At 35.6% G+C, this 23,134-nt stretch overlaps 1 protein-coding gene across 1 annotated transcript in view; it reads left to right on the forward strand.

Annotated features, from left to right (window-relative positions):
* RNF213 (ring finger protein 213) overlaps window positions 1-22,524 on the forward strand; it is a 167,639-nt gene extending 145,115 nt beyond the window's left edge. Inside the window, 14 exon segments of the mRNA XM_074260355.1 lie at window positions 808-902; window positions 1,887-2,046; window positions 3,634-3,814; window positions 5,693-5,784; window positions 7,198-7,449; window positions 8,545-8,680; window positions 9,065-9,148; window positions 9,786-9,966; window positions 10,251-10,452; window positions 10,675-10,752; window positions 11,683-11,877; window positions 13,372-13,461; window positions 13,586-13,767; window positions 20,590-22,524. Of these exon segments, the coding sequence (XP_074116456.1) occupies window positions 808-902; window positions 1,887-2,046; window positions 3,634-3,814; window positions 5,693-5,784; window positions 7,198-7,449; window positions 8,545-8,680; window positions 9,065-9,148; window positions 9,786-9,966; window positions 10,251-10,452; window positions 10,675-10,752; window positions 11,683-11,877; window positions 13,372-13,461; window positions 13,586-13,767; window positions 20,590-20,743 (2,082 nt within the window). The 3' untranslated portion in view covers window positions 20,744-22,524.
* The last annotated feature ends 610 nt before the right edge of the window (window positions 22,525-23,134 follow it).

The raw sequence follows: 23,134 nt of genomic DNA on the forward strand, positions 1-23,134 counted from the left end.
TTTTTTGTTTTTTTTTTTGGTGAGGGGACAGATTTTAGAAGTGAATCTTACACATGAACAATCGTCCTAGAAAATAATTTACAATTATGCCTCAATTGTTTATATTTTAGCTACCATTCCACTACTGGGCATATATCCCACGGAAGTCAAAAGACAGAAAGTCCCATTTATAACAGTATTCACAGACAAATTCTTGGCACAGACAAATGGGCATCCATCAGTTAGGAAGTCATTGAACAAATTGTGATATTTGAAAGAAATGGAATCTTTGTCTTCAATAAAGAACTGGTGTGAGGAATTCAGATATAGGAAGACTTATGAAGTAATGCAGAACAAAGAAAATAGAATCAAGAAAACAATAGAGAAAACTGCAGTAACAGAAATGATAGTAACATTAAAATGCTGCCAGATTCAAATTGATTATTATAACTAATTTGAGATTCAGGGAAAAGAGGAAAAAACATAACCTTTTTTAGGAGAGAGTCAGATGGTGGAATAATGTAACTTATTCCAGCTGTCAGTTACAGTCCTTTTTTTAGATTGGTTTTATTCAGGTTTTTCTTTTCTTCTTCACAAGGGAGGTTATAATGGGACTGGAAAACAGGTGGGGAAATGAAACTTTTTTTGTTGTTTATAAAGATAAAAATATTATTAAATGAGAAAAACATCAAATTTCAGGAATTTGATGAGGGGGAGGAGCTAATTAAAACATCAAATAATCTTTATCACAAAGTCAGGTTCATGGTTTTCTTTTCCCTTTTTTCCTTTTTTTTTTTTTTTTTTTTTTTTTGGTGGGGGTGGGGCTAGTGTGGTGCCCCAATGGAACGCAGCAGATGTGTTGACTGTGGTGCTCGGATTGGAGGGGAAAACCACAGGGCTGAACAAGGCTTTAATGTGGTCAGGTATGTCTTTTCTTAGTTTTTTCCTTTCAGAATTAAATAGTAGTGAGCCTTGACTTTTACATGAACATCTCAGCCTGCTTGGAGTTATTACTGTACAATCATGAAGCCCTTGGTAGCATTGAAGTAGTTAATACAATGGAAATTGACAGAACACAGCTCATTTTAATACTGTCTCCTCTGTTTGGTTTATGAATTTATTTTCAAAAGCCCTTATTAGTGAACTGTTTTGACTACATAACTCATTGCTTAATTCAGACTGACAGATTTCTAAAGTTCTAGCTTAATGTCTTAAGTATTTGTGCCTCTTTAATTTTCTCATACCAAATAGAAATTCATTAAACATCACATTTTAGAAACGTAAAGAGAATTGAGTCTCAAGATCACACAGCTTTACTCATGAACAAGAAGCATGGTTATAAATATTTCTATAAGGTCAGATTATTGGATTTAGTTCTGTCTGGTTTTTTCCTACAAAGGTTATCAACCTGCTCGCCTCTTGAAATAAGTAGACCTTTGTTCTGATTTAACTATCCTGTCTAAGGAATAGTACTGATGATTCTGTTAGTGGAAGGTTTATTTAAAAAGAGGCTCTTGTTATGTCTGATCTGGGATCCTGGTTCCCAGATGTTAAGGATTTAAAGTTCTACAAATTCATTGGCAATAAAAAAGAGACAATACTGCTTTACCCAATGTCTGTCCTCTGTAAGTGTGGGGAGAGTTTGGGTTTGCAATGGAGAGTGACAAAGGCAGTGAACAGACGTGGAGTCAGAGGTTAAGGCCTTTTGTTCAAGCCCCTTGTGGAACCTTCCATAGTCACTTCACATAGTCTCAGCTTCCTCATCTGTAAATTGGAAACAATGCTACCTACCTTCCACACATCATTATTATTTGAATCAAATGAGATCATGGGTATGAAAGCACATTGTAACAATATGCTATATAACAAACAAGCTAGCACAATCATTGATGTTATCGTAATTATAGGGACAATGTAGACAGAACTCAGTCTGGCCATGTACTGGGAGATCCTGATGACAGAGGTGTTATGGTGGTATCAGACAGAGAGATATCTCCAGTTGTCTTCATTCTCCTTCGATTACTCACACATATAGCTATGCTTTTGGGAACTTCTCAGAATGCACAGGTATGGCATTGTTTTTACTTATGTTAGTTATAAGTGATTTATGGTAGTATTTTCATCATGATTCTTATTGTAGACTTTAGTTAATCTGAAGTAACTTGCTCATTCAAGCAATATTCATGCTTTTTCAACATAACATCTTATGGGGATGGGGACATCCCTTTACCTTGCCATCTGAGCTTCATTTTACTTATTTTCATTTTTTATTTCTTTTTTAAACTAGTAAGTATTAAGCAACTGTTTTATGCTAGGTACTTTTAAAAATTGTTTTTATTTATTTAAAACTTAAATGATAACTAAGAAAAAACAATAGAAAAACAGCAGAAAAAGAAAAAAAAATTGTCATGTGCCCAGCAGAACATCAGAGGATTCAAAATATGTAACAATAAATTTTCATTTCAAGAAAGCACATATAATAATAGAAGACATTGTATTAATAACTGTCCATCTTTGCTTTATTGTAGGTTTTCTTTTCTCTTTTCTTTTTGCAAGGCATTTGGGATTAAAAGGTTGACTGGGAACATAACAGCTATTAAGTGTTAAGTGCTCTGAGGTCACATTTGAATTCAGATCTTCCTGACTCCAGGGCTGGTGTTCTTATAGGTTTTCTTCTGGGCATTTTTTACTTCATTTTTTTTTTTTCTTTACTCCCCAGCCCAGAATCATTTTAAATAGACCATTCTATATTTGTCTTAGGCAAGGGACAATTAATGAGATCACTATTCTAGCTATTGTAAAAAGGTACTAAGGAATTAGGAAAATATTTACCAATTTTTTTTTTAGGTGACTCTTCAGGAAAACTGATAATATAAGGTTTTAGGTTGTTAATACCAATCTAAGCCATGTTGAGGTCATTTGTTTCAGTTTCTGTCTTATTCTTCTCTTTTTAGTGTACAGTTCACTTCAACAGATATTTATTAAGCGACTAGTAGGTATAAGACAGTGCTGAGTAAAGTATAGAGAATTAATTTCAGAATTAGGAAACATTGGGTTCAATTATGGTTCCTTTGATTCATACTGATTCATTCTATGTAACCATAAGTTATCCCTCTATTACTCTACCCTAATTCACTGTCTTATTCTTTTAAGACTATAAATTATAGTACAGCAAAACAATTGTATGAACATGTATACACATATTGTATTTAACTTATATTTTAACATATTTTACATGTATTGGTAAACCAGCCATCTGGGGGAGGGGGTGGGGGGAAGGAAGGGAAAAACTGGAACAAATGGTTTTGTAATTATCAATGCTGAAAAATTATCCATGCATATGTCTTGTAAATAAAAAGCTATAATAAAAAAAATTTAAGAGACTATAAATTATGTATGAATTGTTTATCTGCATTGGTAGAAAAAGTTACCACATTGGGCATTAACTATACCAGCAAAAACAAAGATCTTAACAAAGGCCCTTTAGTTTTCCTTGTTCTTTTTGTCTCTGGTATATGACTTCACAATTTTATCCTTGCATTTGGAGAAATTTTTCTAATCTAATGCAAATTTGTAAATCCAGGGAATCCACATAAGTTTTCCATTTTTGAGCACCACCTTTACTCTTGGTTTTTGTTTCTTGGCTTCCTATAGGCTCTGATAAAAATAATTAAGCCTACAGTTTGGAATCCAGAAAGATTTCTTCAGCAACACATCCAAAAAGATCTAGAACAACTAATGAAGAGCCTAGGAAGAAGTGCTGATGAGACTGCAAATGTTGTTCACCTCATTTTGTGCTGCCTCCTTAAGGAACCTCACCACCAATCTGGCCATTGTAAGACCCAGCACATAAAGGGGTAGAAAAGGGTATAAAGGAAAGTGATGGAGTTACTAGCTAAATTAGATCGCAAAAAGGACTTATTCGTGTTTTTGAGACCCTAAATTGGACATTATGTAGCAAGATGGAGTAAGCTACATCAGCAAGAAATCTTTGTTCTGGTACAAGCAGAGAACTGCCCTTTCTCTTTTTAAACTTTTTTCATAGAATCTATATTAGATTAGTTTACAGTATTAGGTACCCCTCAATTAGGGAACAGCTGAATAAATCATTGCATGTGACTTAAGAGTTAAGGCTACAATAAATGAAAAAGGGGATGATTTCAGAGATATTTGGGGAAGACTTGTATGCATTGATACAAAGGAGGGTCCTGTGAGGCAGAACCAAGAGAACAGTTTGTACAGTAACATTAAGTATTGTAAAGACAAAGACCTAGATACTTTTATCAACACAATGACCTATCACAGTTCTGGAGAACTCATGATGAAACACAATATCCACCTCCTAAAAGAGAAGTAATATATTCAGAATTCAAAATTCAGAATTTTTTTTGATGTAGTCATGTTGAAATATATTTTGCTTCACTATAATAGGAGTTTAGTTTTTCTTGCTTTCTCATTTAGGGGTATGGGGAGAGAGAAAGGGGATAGATCATTGTAAAAATTAAATGTAAAAGAATAAGACATCTATATAAGATAGATGTTCAAAAATGACCCGATAGCTTCTCGAAGTTTTCTAGACTTTAGGAAAGCTAATTTTTTAAAGTTACATTAAGAAATTTCAGTTAACCAACACTTTCTTTTCCTCTTACTTTCCCCTCCTATTAAGCAAATAATAAAAACAAAAACTTTATAACAACATGCATAGTCAAGCAAATAAATTTTTCACATTTATAATGTCTAAAAATATAACTTATTCTGTATCTTGAATTCATTATTATCTCTATCAGGAAGTAAAGTAATATGCTTTATTACTGGTCCTCTGAAATCATAGTTAAACATTGAGTTGATCAGAGTTCTTTAAATTTTATTTGTCTTTATAATTTTGTTAATATAAAAGATGTCCCAAAAGTCGTAGTGTACTTTTATGCTGCTGATATCTAAAACTGAGCAAAGATTTTTGGGATGCAATGTATAAATTGCTTTCCTGGGTCTGCTCACTTTCAGTTCATAGAAACTTAGTTCATTTCAGTTTTTAATTACACTCATATATTTTTTTAAAAATATCTTTGGATCATGGGTCTACTAGTAGTATTATTGAGTTAAAGGATATATACATAATTTAATGACTTTTAAATCACAGTTCGAGAATGTCTAGGATAATTTAGAGCTCCACTAGTTACACATTAATGTCTTTCTGATGTCTCGCTAACATTTATTATTGTCTCTTTTTGTTAGTTTTGGCAATTTGATGCGGTGAGATGGAAGCTCAGAATTGGTTTAATTTATATTCCTCTACTTATTAATAATGTGGAGTATTTTTTCACATAGACATACCTTGAATGTCTTCCTTGACTATTTGTCATTTGGTGGGAACTTGGTATAAAGACTTCCCCTTACCCCTAATTAACTGCTTTCCTTGGTTCAGCTCCAGATCTGAAAGTTAACTCTTTCCCTGCTCCTCTGGTTTATGATTTCATCTTTTATGTCTGAAACTTGTGACAGCTAGCTTTCAATAGGTTTTCTCCAACTGTCTGCTGTTTAGAATAGCTTTAGGACTGGGATTCATGAGGCCAGGAGATCCATAAAAGAATTATACTGGCAAGCAATAGATGACAACTAATTGATGGAAATTCCTAAAAAATATTTTTTAGACTGGAACCATGTAGCATGGTTTCTCTTCCCTCAGTCCTGTGCTGCTGTGTTTTTCTTATAGGGCCTGTAGGTTTTGATGCCACACTGTCCAGTAAAGAGAGGAGGAACATCTGGGAAAAAGTTGTTGCTGCCATGATTATACCTGAACTAAAGGTAAGGAATGGGGGAGGGTCTGATTTGAGGATATTTCTGGGAAATGTCAGGTCTTCAGAGCACTATAGGTGCTAGAACATCAAGATGAAAAATCAAAACTTATTCTTTAGTGTTTTAAGAAAAAAAACTATGAGTTTATTTTCTGGGGCATTAAGTCAGCACCTTGTGTTCCAATCATTATTCATGAACTGGAATAGCTGCTTAAAGCCTCTGAACACCTCTTTCTAGTTTGAAATATACTCTAGTTTGGGATATGCATATTGTTTTCTTTTTAGAACTGTGCTGATTAATCCAAGTGAGAAGTACAAAAAATTAGATATTAAAAAGGTTTTTTTGTAGTTATTGTTCCTTTGTTTCAGTCATTTCTAACTCTTCATGACCCTTTGAGGTTTTCTTGGCAAAGATACTAGAGGGGTTTGCTACTTCCTTCTCCAGCTCATTTTACAGACAAGGAAACTGAAGCAGATATGTTTAAGTGACTTGCCCAGGGACACATAGGTAGTGTCCGAGGTCAAAATTGAATTCAGGAAAATCAGTCTTCCCATCTTCAGGGCCAGATCTCTACTCATTGTGCCACCTACCTTCCCCATTTTGTTTGTTTGTTTATTCATTCACTCATTCCTTAGTCATTTATTTATTTATTTTTGGTAGTAGAAGCAGCTGGAAGGAATGGCTAGAGTGCTGGACTTGGAGTTCATATTCTTCTGTTTACATACTAGCTTTGTGAGCTTTAGCAAGTCATTTAATCTCCATGTGCTTTGGGTTAATCTTAGATTTATCTACTACTATCAATTTCCTTGGTGGAGAGAATTGTATCTCTAAATAACATCTGACAATCTTAGCAGCACTTCCCAGAATTCAGAACTTCTGAGAATGATAACTATCATCTACATAGTAGATGCTCAAGATGATGAAAGGTTGCTCATTTAATAAATAGAAAAATTAACTTAAGATTACATAATGATATGATGAAGGAGTGGGGATCAACTATTTATTCTGATCCCACTTGTTAGTTTATTTGTTCAACAAATATTTACTAAGTACCTGCTATCTGCTCTGTTCTTTGAATATTAGTATAATATACAAGCTGTGTCCTCAAAAGAATTTAGGGACACACACACACACAAGGTCATTTATTTCAGTGCCAAATTCATTGCTACAGATTCTTATATTCTCTGGCATTTGAGTGAAAGGTTGTCTAATCTAGCATTCTAGTTTTATATTTGAGGAAACTGAGATCCAGAAGATTTAAGTGGTGGCAGTCAGGATTAAATCCAGGTTCTTTCTGCTATGTAATTTTCAGCCATTCGTAGTTGCTTCAGTCTTCTAATACTATGACTAAAATAGTTTTTTGTGTCGAAATGCTTTGCTCTAGGAAACATGAATTACTCAGTATGGCTTTATTTTTTGTAGTGTCTGGATAAAACCCTTCTGGAAGCAAATATCCGTATCAGCCAGGATGAACGCATCAGTTCCAATCCAGTGGCCAAGATCATGTATGGTGACCCAGCTACCTTCCTTTCCCATCTGCCTAAGAAAAGTGTTGTGCACTGCTCCAGGATTTGGAGTTATAGGAAGAAAATCACTGTTGAGTATCTTCAGCATGTGGTGGAACAGAATGATGGAAAGGACACAGTACCAATCCTTTATAGGTTCCTGCAGAAGGTGAGCCACCTGTTGACAGGATAGGCTGGACACACTGTGTACGAGAATATCTCTTTCCCAAATTCTGCAATATTCCTGTGAACCATAAAGTTCCAAATCTACAAATGGTATATAATATCATTCACAGAAAAAGAATTGACTGCCTTGCAGTCTGAATCCTCCAGCTTTGATCTTGAACAGTGTCTAAGGTAGAGTCCCAGTGGGGAGGAAGGGTTTCCCCATGTCATACTGCACTGTCTTTGAAGTATTTAAGTCACAAATGAAATTTATAAGATGGCTGTCATAAGTATACATTGGTAAAATTCCCAAGGACCCAGGAAACTCTTTGCCTATTATTTTGAAAATCCAGAAAAGAAGAAATAAGCAATTTTCTGGTTCTAGACTCCAGAGGTTAAACTGCTTTGTGCCAACCCTGATATTATGAGGGAAATGTAGTGTTTCTAATTTGAATCCACTTGCATTTTTATTTTCTCTAGGAGTCATGAAATGAGTTTGCGTTCTGCTTGAGAAATTAGAGGACTGTTTCTATTTGAAAAAAGTCCTTAGAAATTCTACCTAATATCCTCACTCATTAATCCTAATCCTATAGAGAGGCTGTGTGTTTGTAGAGAAAGAACTATCCACAGAACCAAGCCTTGCCTCTGACCCATACTGACTTACCTGGAGAAGTTACAAAACCTCTCAGGATTAGCTAGCATCCTTTCTCTAAGCCTTTTAATTGCACAGAAAATGCTGGCCTACGATGGTCATAAGACTTCCCTGTGCCAATGAAATCACAGATCTGGTCTCTCTCTCTATTTCTATATCTAGCCTTATGAGACTACTGACCCTTCATTACCACTAGATCTTAATACTGATTTTGCCCTAACAACAAAGAATATATGATCTTTAGCTCTTTTCTAATTCCTACTTTCTCCCCAAAGCTAAGCTGTTACACAACACTTTTTTCCTAGTCTCAAGCAAGCCTTTTATGATAAAACATCATACCTAGTAGCATATTTATCAGATTAAACTAAGTCAGCCTCAGAATATCTCTTCTTCACTATAATTGTCTGGTGACTTACACTATTCCCTGGTGGTCTTCTCTCTTTCCAGGAAAGAGAATTGAGGCTGGTGAAATTCTTACCAGAGATCTTGGCCCTGCAAAGGGATTTGGTGAAAAGATTCCAGAATGTCTCAGATGTTGAATACAACACAATCAGAGGTTTCCTCAGAAGTCACTACCATTCAGGTGAATATCTTTTCTGGGAAAAGGCCAAGCCTGCATTTAGGAAATCAGAGATAAAAAAAACTGTGGTAGTTGGGGCATTTTTGAACTAAAGGATCCTACTTTTTCTGTTATGTAAAGATAGAGTGTACCTCAATTCTTCCTTAAGCAATCAGGGTTTTCTCAGCTACCATTTTCCTTACCCACTCATGCCACATTCCATCATCAGTACTAAGAAGCATTAGACTTTAGTTCTTTATTCATCATTGAAGATTTTGGTGGTGAACACACCATATTGCAGGGTCTTGAATTGTTTTGTACTTGTGCATTATGGGCTTATTTTGCTGTACGTTGTTCTAGTTTGGATAGCTACCACAGTGAGGTATTCATTTGTTAAATGTTTTATAGAAGGATTGAAGCGCTCATTTCAAAAACAAATTGAGGTCTTTCTGTCTACATGGAACATGCTGAGACGATCACTCTATACCAGAGGTGAGTCATTTTTGCCCTTTTATACTTAGTTCGACAGGGATCCATACATGTCATCAGCTTTTTTCCCTTCTGACTGACCTCCCCTGCCCTGAGCTTGAAAACATGATACTTTTGTATATATGCGTTTCTAAATCCAGATGTTGAATTGAAGTAGTACATCTAAAAATCTCTTGATATCACTTTGAATTAGAATTCTAGAAAATAAACTAAAAGCAATTTGAGATCCATTATCTAATATGTTCCAAATTCATTGTGGGAGGAAAATCACAGGATCATAGTTTAGAGCTAACAAGGGACCTTAGAGGTCATTAAATCCAAGTTGTTTTCCCTCCCCTCCCCCCTACTTCTTTCTTTTTATAGATGTAGAAATTAAAACCTAGAAAGGATTCAGTGACTTGCCCAAAGTCACACCGTTTCCATTAAACTGAGGTCTTCAGACTCCAAATCAATTGTTCTGCTAGAGTACTATAGATACAGTTTAAATGAAAAAAAACTAAATAAAATTCCTCAAGATAAACAGACTATTTCTAAGTCTTCAGGCTTTGAAAAGTATAGTGTCTTCCCTTCCAGAAACTACAGCATGGATGAACTCACTAAAGTTGTTGACTCTTCTCTAAGACTATCTTTCTTATCAAAGGTGAAATTAAGCTACCTAAAGAATACTGCAATGCTGACTTGAGTCTGGAAAATGAGTTTGAGATTCTTCTTCCCCGTCGACGAGGCCTGGGCCTTTGTTCTACTGCTTTGGTCAGCTATTTGATTGCTCTTCATAATGACTTGGTCTATACAGTGAGAAAATACACCAATGAAAGCAGTAGGTGGGTATATAACCTGTGAGAGATGTCTTTATTCTGTTTGTTCACAGGCCCACTTCCCCACTGTGAGTGAAGTTCCCTTATGACAGAAGACAGGTTGTATTATAATTTCTTACAACTCTTACTTATTTGCCTCCTTACCATGCCCAGAAATTTAACTTTTTTTAAACTGTAAAGACACTAAAAAGAGATTTTTTAATTTTCCAAATCATAGCAGACACATTTCTTGGTCTTCAGTCATTAAATATTGAGGTAATGGGTGAGGATTGTGTTTTTTTTTCTTTCAGTTATTCTATTAACTCCTCTGAGGTGACTGACCTCCACATCATTAGCTATGAAGTGGAGCGAGACTTGACCCCGTTAATTTTGTCCAACTGCCAATATAGTGTGGAGAAAGGTAGAGAAACTTTACAGCAATTTGACCTAGAGAAGATTCAGAGACAAGTAACTAGCCGATTCCTCCAAGGGAAGCCACTCCTTACCCTACAGGTAAATGAAATGCTTGCCTTTATTCTGGGTCTTAATTTCCACAGGTTGTTTGATTAAATGTAGAAGCTATGCAGTAGCATTTAGTGTCATACTTTGTGTCATACTGACATACCAGTGATGAAAAGTATAAATTTTAGGGTCCCTCCTTATAAAGAACAGCATCTGTCACCTGATTGCCATCTCCATCATTAATATGTAACATATTCTCCTTTTTCTACTTAGGGACTGCCCACTCTGGTCTACAGACATGACCGGAACTATGAACATATTTTCATGGACATCAAGAACAAGATGCCTCAGGTAATACTATTATTATTACTATTAGAAATAATACTTTAATATTATATATTATATAACACTTCACTTCTTAGTATATTTGCATTTTTATTTCAGCTTAGGAAATCTTTATATAACGCTCTATAACTTTGTATCATTAAACCTGGGAAGAGCAGATTTTATTTCCTCTATTTTACAACAGAATCTTAGAAAAGTAAAGGTACTTACTTTAGGTCTTTACATTGGGTGCCTTTTCCAAAGGTCCAGTGGATCATATTTAAACAAACAAAAAACCCAGAAACTGTCTTGTTTGTTAATCAAAGCCTTTTACCTTATTAATATTTGCAATATCAGGCCTAACTATCATACTTTTGCCATGTAAAAAATATTTATAGCCCAATACTTCAATAAGGATCTGCATATCTTAATATGGGTATTAATGATACAGATCCAGTGATACAGATCAAAGCCATTCCATGTTTTAGTAGATGATTTTTAAGAGTTGATAGGGTCAAAAAAATTCATCATCTTGTGCCCAACACCTCCAAACTTATGTAGGCTTGTTTATCAGTGGCAGATTAAGTTTCATATTGGGTCTGTAAATAAAATAACTAATATTTGTATAGTGCTTTAAGGTTTGCAAAGGACTCAAAGCTTTCCCAACTAAGCCAAATCTGTCAGAGCCTAGACACTGTTAGCACAGCATTTGAGAATGCTGGGTCACCTCCATGGCACAATGAGGTATTGAAGCAATTCTTCAGGGTAGAAATGTCATATATACATTGATGGAAAAGGATTTATTAATCTCCTACAGCTTTGAATTTTGTATACTATTTTTGGGCTTTCTTGTGTAATATCTGTCCCAAGTTAACAGTTTAGTGGGATGAGGATGTTAGGGATCAGTATCAAGAAACAAGAGACCAACTAAATCCCACTATTTGTTCTTGTTCCTAGAAATCTCTCCCAAATTCAGCCATTGGTACCATAAGTGGGCAACTGCAGTCTTATAGTGATGCCTGTGAAGCACTCTCTGTCGCAGAGATCACTTTGGGATTTCTGAGCACAGCTGGGGGGGACCCTGAAATGCACCTAAATGTGTATATCCAAGACATCTTGCAGATGCATAGTCAAACAGCTCCTGTGTTAAAGGTAAGTTTTAGACTTAGGCTTGGTTGTCCTAAACCCAACATAGCAAAAGTGTTCCCTATCACATGTTCCACCTTCAGAGGAGGACAGACCCCTCTATAGTAATTGTAGAATCTTACCCCTCCTATGTATATAGAAGTATAGAATATATAGAAAACAGATTAGTTAGTTCTGTTGGAGTTAGATATAGAAGATAGAAAGCCACACTGGTATATAATTGAATATTATGTTCAGTAAGTTTTTTCATTGGACCTGTAATGTGTTTGCTATAGGGAACTCCCAATGATGAAATTCTCCACCCATGCAGATCAGTATATGCTCTGCAACTTAAAGAGTTTTAGGAAATTGCTTGAGACCAAGAGTGACTTGCCTAGAGTCACAAAATTATTATTATGTGCTAGAGGCAGGATTTAAATGTAGGGCTTCTGATATTAAGGCCAGCTATCTATCCATAATACCACATTGCCTCCTAAAGGTATATTAATATGATACAAATGGAAGTTATGAGTGCTCAGAGGATTTGTCATAAAGGAAATCTTTTGTCAGAATCTGTGGGATTCATCAATGAAAATTTCTTGGAAGGAAGTAGTCTACTTGCAATTTCTTGAACTTGGCATTTGACTTCCTAAATCTCTATAATTACCTGTAAATACCCACTTCTATGTCTTAAGAATCTTGTTCTTACCACTTCTTGATAAGGAAGTGACAGACTGCAAATAACAGAATGAAAATATATCTTTTCATATGGGAGTATCACAATTTTATTTAACTATTTTTGTTAGAAAATAGTACTTTTATTTGAGGGGAGGATGGATGGGTAGTTCTAATAAGGGGTGAAAAGGAAAGAATTAAAAGAAAAGATCATCAATACAACATTTTTAAATGTTTAGGAGTTCAGAAAGGGACATAAGACATTGATACTACTACATATAATTTACATATAGTTAAATGGAACAGAATTTTTTAAGCAAATTTGGAATTTTATGTATAATCTCAATTTTCTGTTCTTTTGGTATGGAAATATCTGTGTATATTGATTTCCTACTTAATTTTTTTTTTAAAGAATCCTTTGCTATTGTTAAAGTTTAGCACAGACCACCTCCTATGAGAAATATTTTCTTATTGCCTCAGTTGTAAAGTGATCTTTCCCTCCTCAAATAATCAGTATTTATCTGTTTATATATTGTATCACCTTGGGGAACATAAACTCCTTGAGGATAAGGGGCTACTTTTCATTTTGTCGTTGTGTCCTCTGTACCTGGTACAATGCTTCGCACAAAACAGAGCCTTGTTAAGTATTTCTTAGATTACTTTTGAACCAAGTTTTATAGGAATGGGAGGTTAGAGTATGGCATTCTGGCTCTGGGTAGATGGATAGTTAGAAAGAGGAAAGATGTGTGTTGGAGGAGAAGCAGATAAATGGGACAATATTTAGAAATACTTGAGATGAAATTATGAAGAATGGTCCTTCAATTTTTCAACATTTTTCTCTTCTAGGCTTTAAGTAGGTGTCAATTAAAGCACACTATAGCTCTGTGGCAGTTTCTTTCTGCTCACAAATCTGAACAGCTCCTAAGGCTTAGAAAAGTAAGTAAATTATCTTATCTGCTTGGGTCATTTCAAGCTCCATTTAAAAATGGATAATGTTTTACCCAACTTTTTTTTCTCCTTCTTCACTTTAAACTTTTCATTTATCTCCATTGAATTTTAGGATCCATTCGGAGAAATCAGTGCAGCATACAAAGATGATCTTAGTGTTGAGAATGCTAAACTTCTCAACACTTTCTTAAATCAGACTGGGCTCGAAACCTTTTTGCTTGAACTCCATGAAATGATCCTTTTGAAATTGAAACACACTCAGACTGAGGGGGAGAACTTTAACCCTAAGTGGAGGTATGACTTGACTTTTTGTCCTACTATCATGCCTTTTTCTCTGAAATTATCTCCAGTTTGTCCTTTATTTGATTGCATATTGTTTCCCCTATTAGAATGTAAACACCTTGAGGACAAGGACTGTCCTTTTGCTATTTTTTATTGTCTTTTATTTTTTTCTTTTGTTATATTCTTTATATTTCTAATTGAATTAGCACATTGTTTTTTGTTTTGTTTTGTTTTATACCTTTTTATTTACAATATATATGCATGAGTAATTTTTCAGCATTGACCCTTGCAAAACCTTCTGTTCCAACTTTTCCCCTTCTTCCCCTCATTCCCTCCCCTAGATGGCAGGTAAACCAATACATGTTAAATATGTTAAAGTATATGTTAAATACAATATATGTATACATATCCATACAGTTATTTTGCTGCACAAGAAAAATCGGACTTAAATATAAGGTAAAAATAACTTGAGAAGCATTCAAAAATGCAAGTGGACAAAACAGAGGGAGGGGAAATGCTGTGCTGTGGTTCATACTCATTTCCCATAATTCTTTCACTGGGTGTAGCTGGCTCTCTTCATTATTGAACAAATGGAACTGATTTGGTTCACCTCATTGTTGAAGAGAGCCATGTCCATCAGAATTGATCATCATATAGTATTGTTGTTAAAGTATATAATGATCTCCTGGTTCTGCTCATTTCACTCAGCATCAGTTCATGTAAGTTTCTCCAGGCCTTTCTGAAATCATCCTGCTGGTCATTTCTTATAGAACAATAATTGAATTAGCACATTGTAGGCACTTATTGTTTATTGACATGAAAGAAAGGAAAAAGCACCTGATCCAGTAAAGGAAAAGGCTTTTCACACAGAAATTGGTGGCTTTGCTCCTTGATACCCCAGGCTTAATTTGTAATTATAGTATCATAGTGTAGGGCTTTATTTACTTTAAAGGTGATAGATTATACTTCATACATTATATATTTCCTCTAGTAATCCACAAAATTAATGATAACTCTGTATATTAACATACTTGGAATATATTCCTAATCTGTAAGGATGGATGTTAGATTAGATAATCTTTAAGATTCTTTTCAGCACAGAATTCCCAAAATTCTTTGGAGCTTGTTGAGTGTTTGAATATTCAGCATTATAATTGGGAGCCTATATTTTGCAGTTCTGTAAGCCATAAAACAGAGCACAAAAGTATTATTTACAGGATAGGTAGTGAAGTGACAGATATCATCATCTAATTCTGCTTTTAGTATTTCTTTAACACTTCTCAGGATTCATGATTTTTATATCTTTCTTCCTTGTAGATTGCAGCTCATTCTTGTTCAGTTCTTTCCATAAGTTCTCTATAAAGGACCTATCCAACATGCTAGAGGCTTTCCCTTGGATAATTTAAGTTTGTATTTCTTCCAGGATGACACTGGGCTATCTGCATTTTGTTTCTCTCTCTTTTTATACAATTGGCCCCATTTCTTTTCTAATATTTATAACAAAAATGTCAATATTGAGATGATTCTGGGAAGATGACAGAGTAGGTGTGAAAATTCCAAGCTCTCCAGATTTTACAGGGCAAGCATAGACTGGTGAAAAACAAATAAGACCAAGGACAGGATAGGGTTCTTCCTGGGACAACCCAAGAAGACCCAAAGAAAGCCCCCAGAACTGATCTTTAACACAAATGTATAAATACCTCTGGCTAGCTCCAAAGAAACAGCAAGCTTGGAGCCTGGGACTAGCTGGATTGGAAATAGCCTCACCCAAACCACAGGAACTTTTACCTGGGAGATAGCCTAGGAATTAGAGAAGGAGAGTCTGATTCCAGGAAGACTAAGTGAACCTCTTTTAATAAGGAATGCAGGCCAGTCTGTAGAGATGCAGCCCTGTGTGAGAAGGAACCAACACACCTGGTGATGGCAGAAACAATAAGTCAGGGACAGTGCTGGCTGTGGGCACTTGCAGGGGGGAGCTCTTAGTATGGGGTTCCAGATCAGAGGGGAGAATTGAAATGAAGCCAGAGGCACTATCCCCGCCTTCATAACCCAGTATTAGAAGTGGTTATACTGATAAATGTTTAAAAAAAAAAAATGAGCAGGCAAAGAAGAAAGAATTCAACTATAGAAACTTACTAAGGGAGTAGGGAAGACTGGGGTTCATTCTCAGAGGAAGATACTGAAGTGAAAAAAAAAAAAAAAAGCCTCTCCTACCCCAAAGAATGATATTAAATGGCTACCCACCCAGAAAGAATTCATTCATAGAAGAACTCAAAAAAAACTTTAAAAACCAAATGAGAGAGATTGGCAGGGGAAGGGGAGTGGAGAAGAACCATCTAAGAAAAACAAGATTGTGAAAAGAAAGTCAACCAATATAAAGAATGAAAAAATAGGAGAGAATATAAAACATAAAAGAAAAAGATCAGATTAGATCAAGAAGAGAAAAGAAGAATTGGAATATCTGAAAGCTGTGACCAAAAAGAGAACCTTATAGATACAGTACAAGAAATACTCAAAGAAAATTGTCTTGAAGTGATAGTACATGAGGGGAAAGTAGAAACAGAAAAAATCCACAGATCAGCACCTTAAAGAGATCCTACAAGGAAAACATATAGGTTAAATTTTGAAACTCCTTGATCACATAGAAAATTTTATAAGAGAAAAAAAAAAAAAAAAGGAATTCAATTCAAATATGCTGGTGCTACAATTAGAATTGACCAAGATTTGTCAGCAGGTACCATAAAAGGAAAGAGTGGCATAGGATAGGGTGGGGCACAAAAGACTGTTTAAATTAATGGGAGTGGGATAAGGTACTTAGATTAAAAGAAAAGGGATAAAGTGGGAGGGAAAGAGTGGGGGAAGAAGATAAGGGAGGGATTCAAAGGTGGAGGGAGATGAAGTAAGAGCAAGGTAAGTTGAGGAGTAGCCTTAAGAAATTAAAAACTAGCTTTTGAGGTGGGGAGGATGAAAGAAAAAAAAAGAATAGGATAAAAAGTACTCAGCAGAAAATAAAAGAATAATCTAAAAGGAAGCAAAGAAAAGATGGATAGCCATGAATATAATATGTTCTATTTTTATAAATACTTTTTTGAAATGAAAATTTATTGATACATATTTTGAATTGTTCCACTGGGCACATGACAATGTTTTTGTTTTGTTCTTATTTTGTATTTAGTTTAAATAAATTTTTTTTTTTTTTAAAGAGAATGTCAGAATTGACATGGTGCAGTTCCTCTATTCCTACTAACTTATTGGGAACTGGACAAAGATCTCATATTTAGATTCTAAACAGTTAAATTAATATTTATAGATAGTCTGAGTTTAAAATCATGAAGTTTTTTTAATATGCTTTTCCATCAACATCTCCACTAGACTTCAAGTCGGGTGCTCTATCCACTGCACCACCTGGCAGCCCCTGCAGATGGCATTTTCCACTCAAAGCCTATTAGGATTGCTTTGGATCACTGAACCACTTAGAACCAAGCCTTTCATAGTTGATCATTGTTTTATTCTTGCTGTTATTGTGTACAGTATATTCCTGGTTCTGCTTGTTTCACTTAGCATCAGTTCATGTAAATCTTTCCAGATCTTTCTGTAATCAGCTTATTCATCATTTTATATAGATCAATAACAATCAATTATTTTCATGTATCATAACCTATTCTGCCACTTCCCAGTTGATGGGCATCCACTTGCTTTCCAATTCTTTGCTAACACAAAAAGAACTTCTACAAACATTTTTGCACACGTGAGCCCTTTTCCCTTCTTTATGATTTCCTTGGAATACAGTCCCAGTAATGGCACTACTGAGTCAAAACTGCACAGTTTTGTAGCCCTTTCGGTATGATGCAATTAGGGAACCAAATGATGTGATTAGTGGCATTACAGAGAGTTGAGGTGTGAGAATCCCCTTCTGGTTGGCTCAGGTTCAGTGTGAAAGAATTCATGAACCAGAAAAGTTTGGTTGGCAAATGGGAAATTTTATTGGCATTGAGACAGACATTAGTCCTGGCAGAAAGATAAAGGTCCTAGCAGAGAAATCCTGGCAGAGAAATAACCAGAGGTGTTAACACAGAGAAGAGAATGTCTTAACAGTGGGCAGGGGTCCTGACAGGCAGCTATGCCAAGGAGAGAGAGGTTCCTTGACAAGGCATGGTCCTGCTTTGGGCCTCTGCAAATTATAAGTTTAAAATTGCCCTTTTTTATAAGAGATCAATTGAATGAAATACCTTCAATGTTGTCACTGTCCCAGATCTAGATTTCCAATTGAATAAGATCACTTAAGTTCCAGATAAATAGGACTAATTTTCAATTCAATAGAGAGTATAGCTAGTCCCACCAAGATAACAAAATGAAGCCACTTTATCTTGATTCCCTGAAGTGGGCCTCTCCAGAGGAGTGTTTCTCAAGAGTTCAAGGGGAGTTTCAAGAGTTCACCCATGGCTTCCCCCCTCCCCCAAAGTCAGAGGACAGTTTCAGGGTTACCCCAATCAGATAGAGTTCAAGATTGCTCTTCAGAATGGTTGGATCATATCACAACTTCACTGGAACTTTTCTTACACTCTGATGACAGACAACCTTTATTTTTTATCTTTTTAAAATATATCTTTATTTATTTCACAAAATATTTCCCAATTACATGTAAAAACAATTTTAAATTCATCTTAAAAAAATATCAAGTCCCACATTCTCTCCCTTTTTCCTATTCTCCCTCCCTGCTTGAAAAGGCAAGTGATTTAATATCGATTATACATTTGAAATCATACTCAATATAGTTGCACATTAACCCCACCACACCAGAAAACAGAGGAAAAATAAAACAAAAATAAGAAAGGTTTTTAAAACTGTGCTTCTATCTGCATTCACAATTCTTCAGTTTGGGATGGAGCCAAAGGCAAAAAGTAAAATCGACATTGCCTGAGCTCTTCCTGGCTTCCATCAGAATCACCACTAGAGCAAGCCTCAGAAGGGATTTAGGAGTGACAGAATCCACAAACATTTTTAGTGTAATAATTTTATCTTGGAAAAGTCTGTCTCAATTGGGTAAGGGGCAATGTGGCCCAGCCCAGGCGTGGTGTGGGAAGGTCCAGTGTAGGGGAGCCCAGTGCAGGGAGGCTCAGCACAGGAAATGTCACAGGAAGCTCTTAGTTAAAATACAGTAATCTTGGTTACTCTGCCCTGCTTCAGAAGGCCAGATCAGCAGACTGTGATCTCCAATATGACTGTGTATTGTTGTGAGATCTCCAATACAACCACAGAAGGCAAATTGTGAGCTCCTGAACTCCAGTATAACAGGTAGGACTTGGTCAGACCACTCAGCACAGTGAGGAAACTTGTAGTACCAGCACCAGTACAGTCAGTGAAAAGCTGCTGTTGCCCTGCAGAGGACAATCCCTCCTGTGTCCTAAGAGCAGACCTCCACCTTTAAAAATAAGCAAAAAGAACACTGATCATAGAGAGCTGCTATGAAGACAGGAAAGACCAGAACACAAATCAAGAAGAGGACAGCAAATGCAAAATGCATGCAGACGAAACCTCAAAAGGAAATATGAACTGATCTCCAGTTTAAAAGGCTCTCTTAGAAGAAGAGTTTAAAAAGAATGAGAGAAGAAAAATGGAAAAAAGAAATGAAAGCATTTCAAGAGAGTTATGAAAGTTTGGAAGAAAAAGCTAACAGTTTGGAATAGGAAGCACTGAAACTAAAGAAAATATCTCCTTTAAAAATAAATTTGATGGGGGCAGCTAGGTGGTGCAGTGAATAGAGCATCAGCCCTTAAGTCAGGAGGACCTGAGTTCAAATGTAGTCTCAAACACTTAACACTTCCTAGCTATGTGACATAGAGTAAGTCACTTAACCTCAATTGCCCCAGCCAAAAATAAATAAATAAATGTGGTGAAATTGGGGGGGGGGGGAACCTCCTTAAAAAAAATTAGAACTGGCCAAATGCAAAGGGAGGTTAAAAAAAAAAGTTAATTGAAGAAAATAATTCAGAATTAAGAAATTTTTTCTCTTCAGTTAGAATTTTTCATAATGAGTCTGTGGAATTCAGGCATAGCCTTTAAATGTCTAGAGACACCCCATAATCAAAGCAAGGCACAGAATCAAGTTTTTGTAGAGAACTTTATTAAACTACCTGCAGTATTGGAGAGCCAAATAAACCCCACAGAAATCCATGCTGTGAATCATTTTTATCAACCCAGCTAAGTCTTTTTGGATCAAGGCTTTATTATGTGAAGATCACATATTTCCAGAATCACATTAAAAATGCCCCCCATTGATTTCATCATATAAGATTTTATGAGACTTGTTTGGCACTTTCATATTTTATATTGATGGTGTTTATATAAAAAGCATCTAACCTTATATGTACACAAATGTTCATCTTTTCAAGCTCTTAACAGGGGTACAGGGAAAAAAGCAGATAAAAGTGCCATATACTTTGAATACAAAGTTATGTTTGCTGGCTTATAGGACTGTAGTGTATAGATTCCCCTATTAGAACATTGTCCCCCCCCAATTAAATTACTAGAAGGGTCTGCAACCAATGAATTCAATTAAGTATCTATATAGCAAGCATTTAATTGCTGGGAATACAAAAAATGTAGAAAACATCTCTCTGCCAGGGAGTTTATTATCTACTGGAGGTGTTTACTATTATTCTTCCTTCACCCTACCCTAACATCAAGCAGGATGCCTAGTCCCTTAGTACATATTTAATAAAGTTCTATAGAATTAAATTTAAAGCTTAGTAATTTCTTCTAAACTATTTGCAAGGCCATTTAAAAATTCTTTCTCTCTCTCTCTCTCTCTTTTTTTTTTAATCTGTCTTCCAGCTTAAGAGAAACACTGGTGAGTTACATGGAAACCAAGGAGAGTGAAATCCCTCCAGAAATGGAATCTCAATTCCCAGAAGAGATTCTTCTCTCCAATTGCATTGCTGTATGGAAAGCTGCTGCTAGCCTTAAACAGGATCGAAGACTTACATAGACTTTTTTTGGTAGTACTATCTTTGGAAGAGACTTTTGGGAAAAGGGCAAACTCCCTTTGGTCTCCCTTCTCTAGGAAGTGATTTTTGTTGTAAGACAATTTGTTGCCTCTATGAGTGCTTGGAAGAGAAACAGTTGTCACAGCAGTAAATTCAGGACTAAGTTGTGCTACATAAGTTTGCAATCTTCAAAGCTCTGAGAGCTAAGCTCTTTGGGAATGTGTATGTTCCAAAACTCTACTCACATCCACTTATGAGCAATGTTCCTAGGGAAATCTGAATTCAGAATGACTTGAAATTGGAAATAAGCCATCTTCCATGACATTCTGGAGCAGATAGGTTGCAGCATGGCTTGGCAGTTTTGTATTGATGAATAAGGTATTATACCTCTGGCCCTAATTTTAATCTATCTGTAAAGCACACATCCACCAGTTCAGACCTTAGCCTCCCCCATCTACCACACACCCCAGCAATTGTCCTTTTTTAGCTCATTTTCCCACTTCAAGATGTTTTATCTGCACTCACAGAAGAAATTTTTTCTTCTCTTTCTCTGGAGTTTCTGACTCCTCTGCCACTTGTCTAATTTAGAGAATGAGTCTGTTTATTTCCTCATTGTCTTCTTGCAAATGCAAAACAATTCAGAATGTTTTGTGAGTGCCTTAAGACTCAACAAAATCTTAACCAGACCTCCAGAAATAAAATTATAGCCAAGTTCAAATCGGTAGTGGCCAAAAATGAAAGTATAACCTTGGATCATGGTCGAGTTGGTTTGAGTCCCTGTGGATAATTAATTTATTGGCAACTGTGTCAAATGAATTCAGTATAGAAGCCTAAACTTCCATTAAATGCAACCTTTGGGTCTTCGTTCTCTTGCTTTAGTTGAGAGAATATACTAAATCGGCCAGAGTTTGCAAAGAAGAAAGAAAAAGACAAATTAGCCCTGATGTTGTGTTGCTTTCTTTATCTGAGCTTTCTTCCCTAATTCCAATTTCTAGAAGTTCAAGGATGTATTTGCAATATTGAAATTAAGGTTCTGAGTGGAGTTCAATGGCAAATGTGCACTTTTAAAAGTAATGTTCCAGTTAAGTTCAGGTCTTGAACTAGCCAAAATATTCCAATAAATTTAATAATATATATCTTTAATAACAGTAGAAAGAAATTTGCAGGAGGAACACCAATTTTAATTCATTTTGTAATTTTCATTGCTATAACACTGTCTTAAGGGTATTTGAACAATTGGGGTGCTCAAAATAATACAGTAATAGTAATCTGTTTGGAAACCCTTAGCCATCTACTGATCTAACAATGCCAAGACTATATAACATTATCTCTAATTTCCCACCAGATGTATTATTTTAACTTAACTTTGGGGTGGAAATCACCTTAATACCTCAATTGAAATAGGATTCATTTTAGTTCTTCAGGCCACAACTAGTATCCCAACCTGGTTTCAGTTTCTTAGCTTGGTGCTGACCCTACCTGTACCTGTACCATGCCTTAGCTGCAGCCATTTGTTTACAGGTGTCAGGTTGGAGCATGAGTATTGTTGTTGCACTGAAGACCATTTTTGTTGGATCTCCCTCCTACACCCTCTGATTTTTCTGAAGGATTTTTCTATGAAGGGTTATATTTTTTTTTAATTATTATTCCAAAGCCTTAATTGTCCTGCCCAGCTTAGTCATGATGTATGTACAAAAGTGCTCTTGACCTAGCACATGGCAGAAACAGACTTTATTGTAATTGTTATTCCTGCTTTAATAAACCTGATTTTTTTTTCTGTTAAGATTCCTTCTCATTTGGAGCTGAGCGTCTCAGTGGCAAATGGAAAGTAATTAAAATTCTTGGGAAGATTCCAGTTTTTAGTGGAAAATTCCTTGGAGATGAATAAATGAAAGGATCTGTTAGTCATGTTGGAAATAGCAACTGAAATGATCTATAAAATTTGCCCCTCCATTAAAAATGAAGAAAGGCATCAGGTTATAGGGAAAATTAACCCAGGACTCAGAATCAAAAACTCTGGTTGAATCTTGGCTCTGCCACTAACTTCTTGAATGGTTTTGGGCATGCTACTCTGTTTTTCTGTCTCCTTATTTATAAAGTGGGGTGGATATGTTAAAGACAGTCTCTAAGATTTCTTTCAGCTCTGAATCATTGATTCCCATAGAACTTGTTCTACCTTTCACATTAAAACTTTAAAATGCTATTGGGAAGATTTGCCATTCCTCAAATCTCCAAAAGAAAAGTCAGAAGATGAGAGTCAACGAAGTGGAAATTCCTTTTGACTAAAAGCTAAACCTAGATTTTCCATGTGGAGTCCAATCAGGTTCAATATGTGATCCTTATTAGTCAACAAGCATTGTGTTTTTTGTGTACACATGTACTACAAGTTCTAT

The sequence above is a fragment of the Sminthopsis crassicaudata genome, chromosome 4, assembly GCF_048593235.1.
Source record: "Sminthopsis crassicaudata isolate SCR6 chromosome 4, ASM4859323v1, whole genome shotgun sequence".
NCBI lineage: Eukaryota > Metazoa > Chordata > Mammalia > Dasyuromorphia > Dasyuridae > Sminthopsis > Sminthopsis crassicaudata.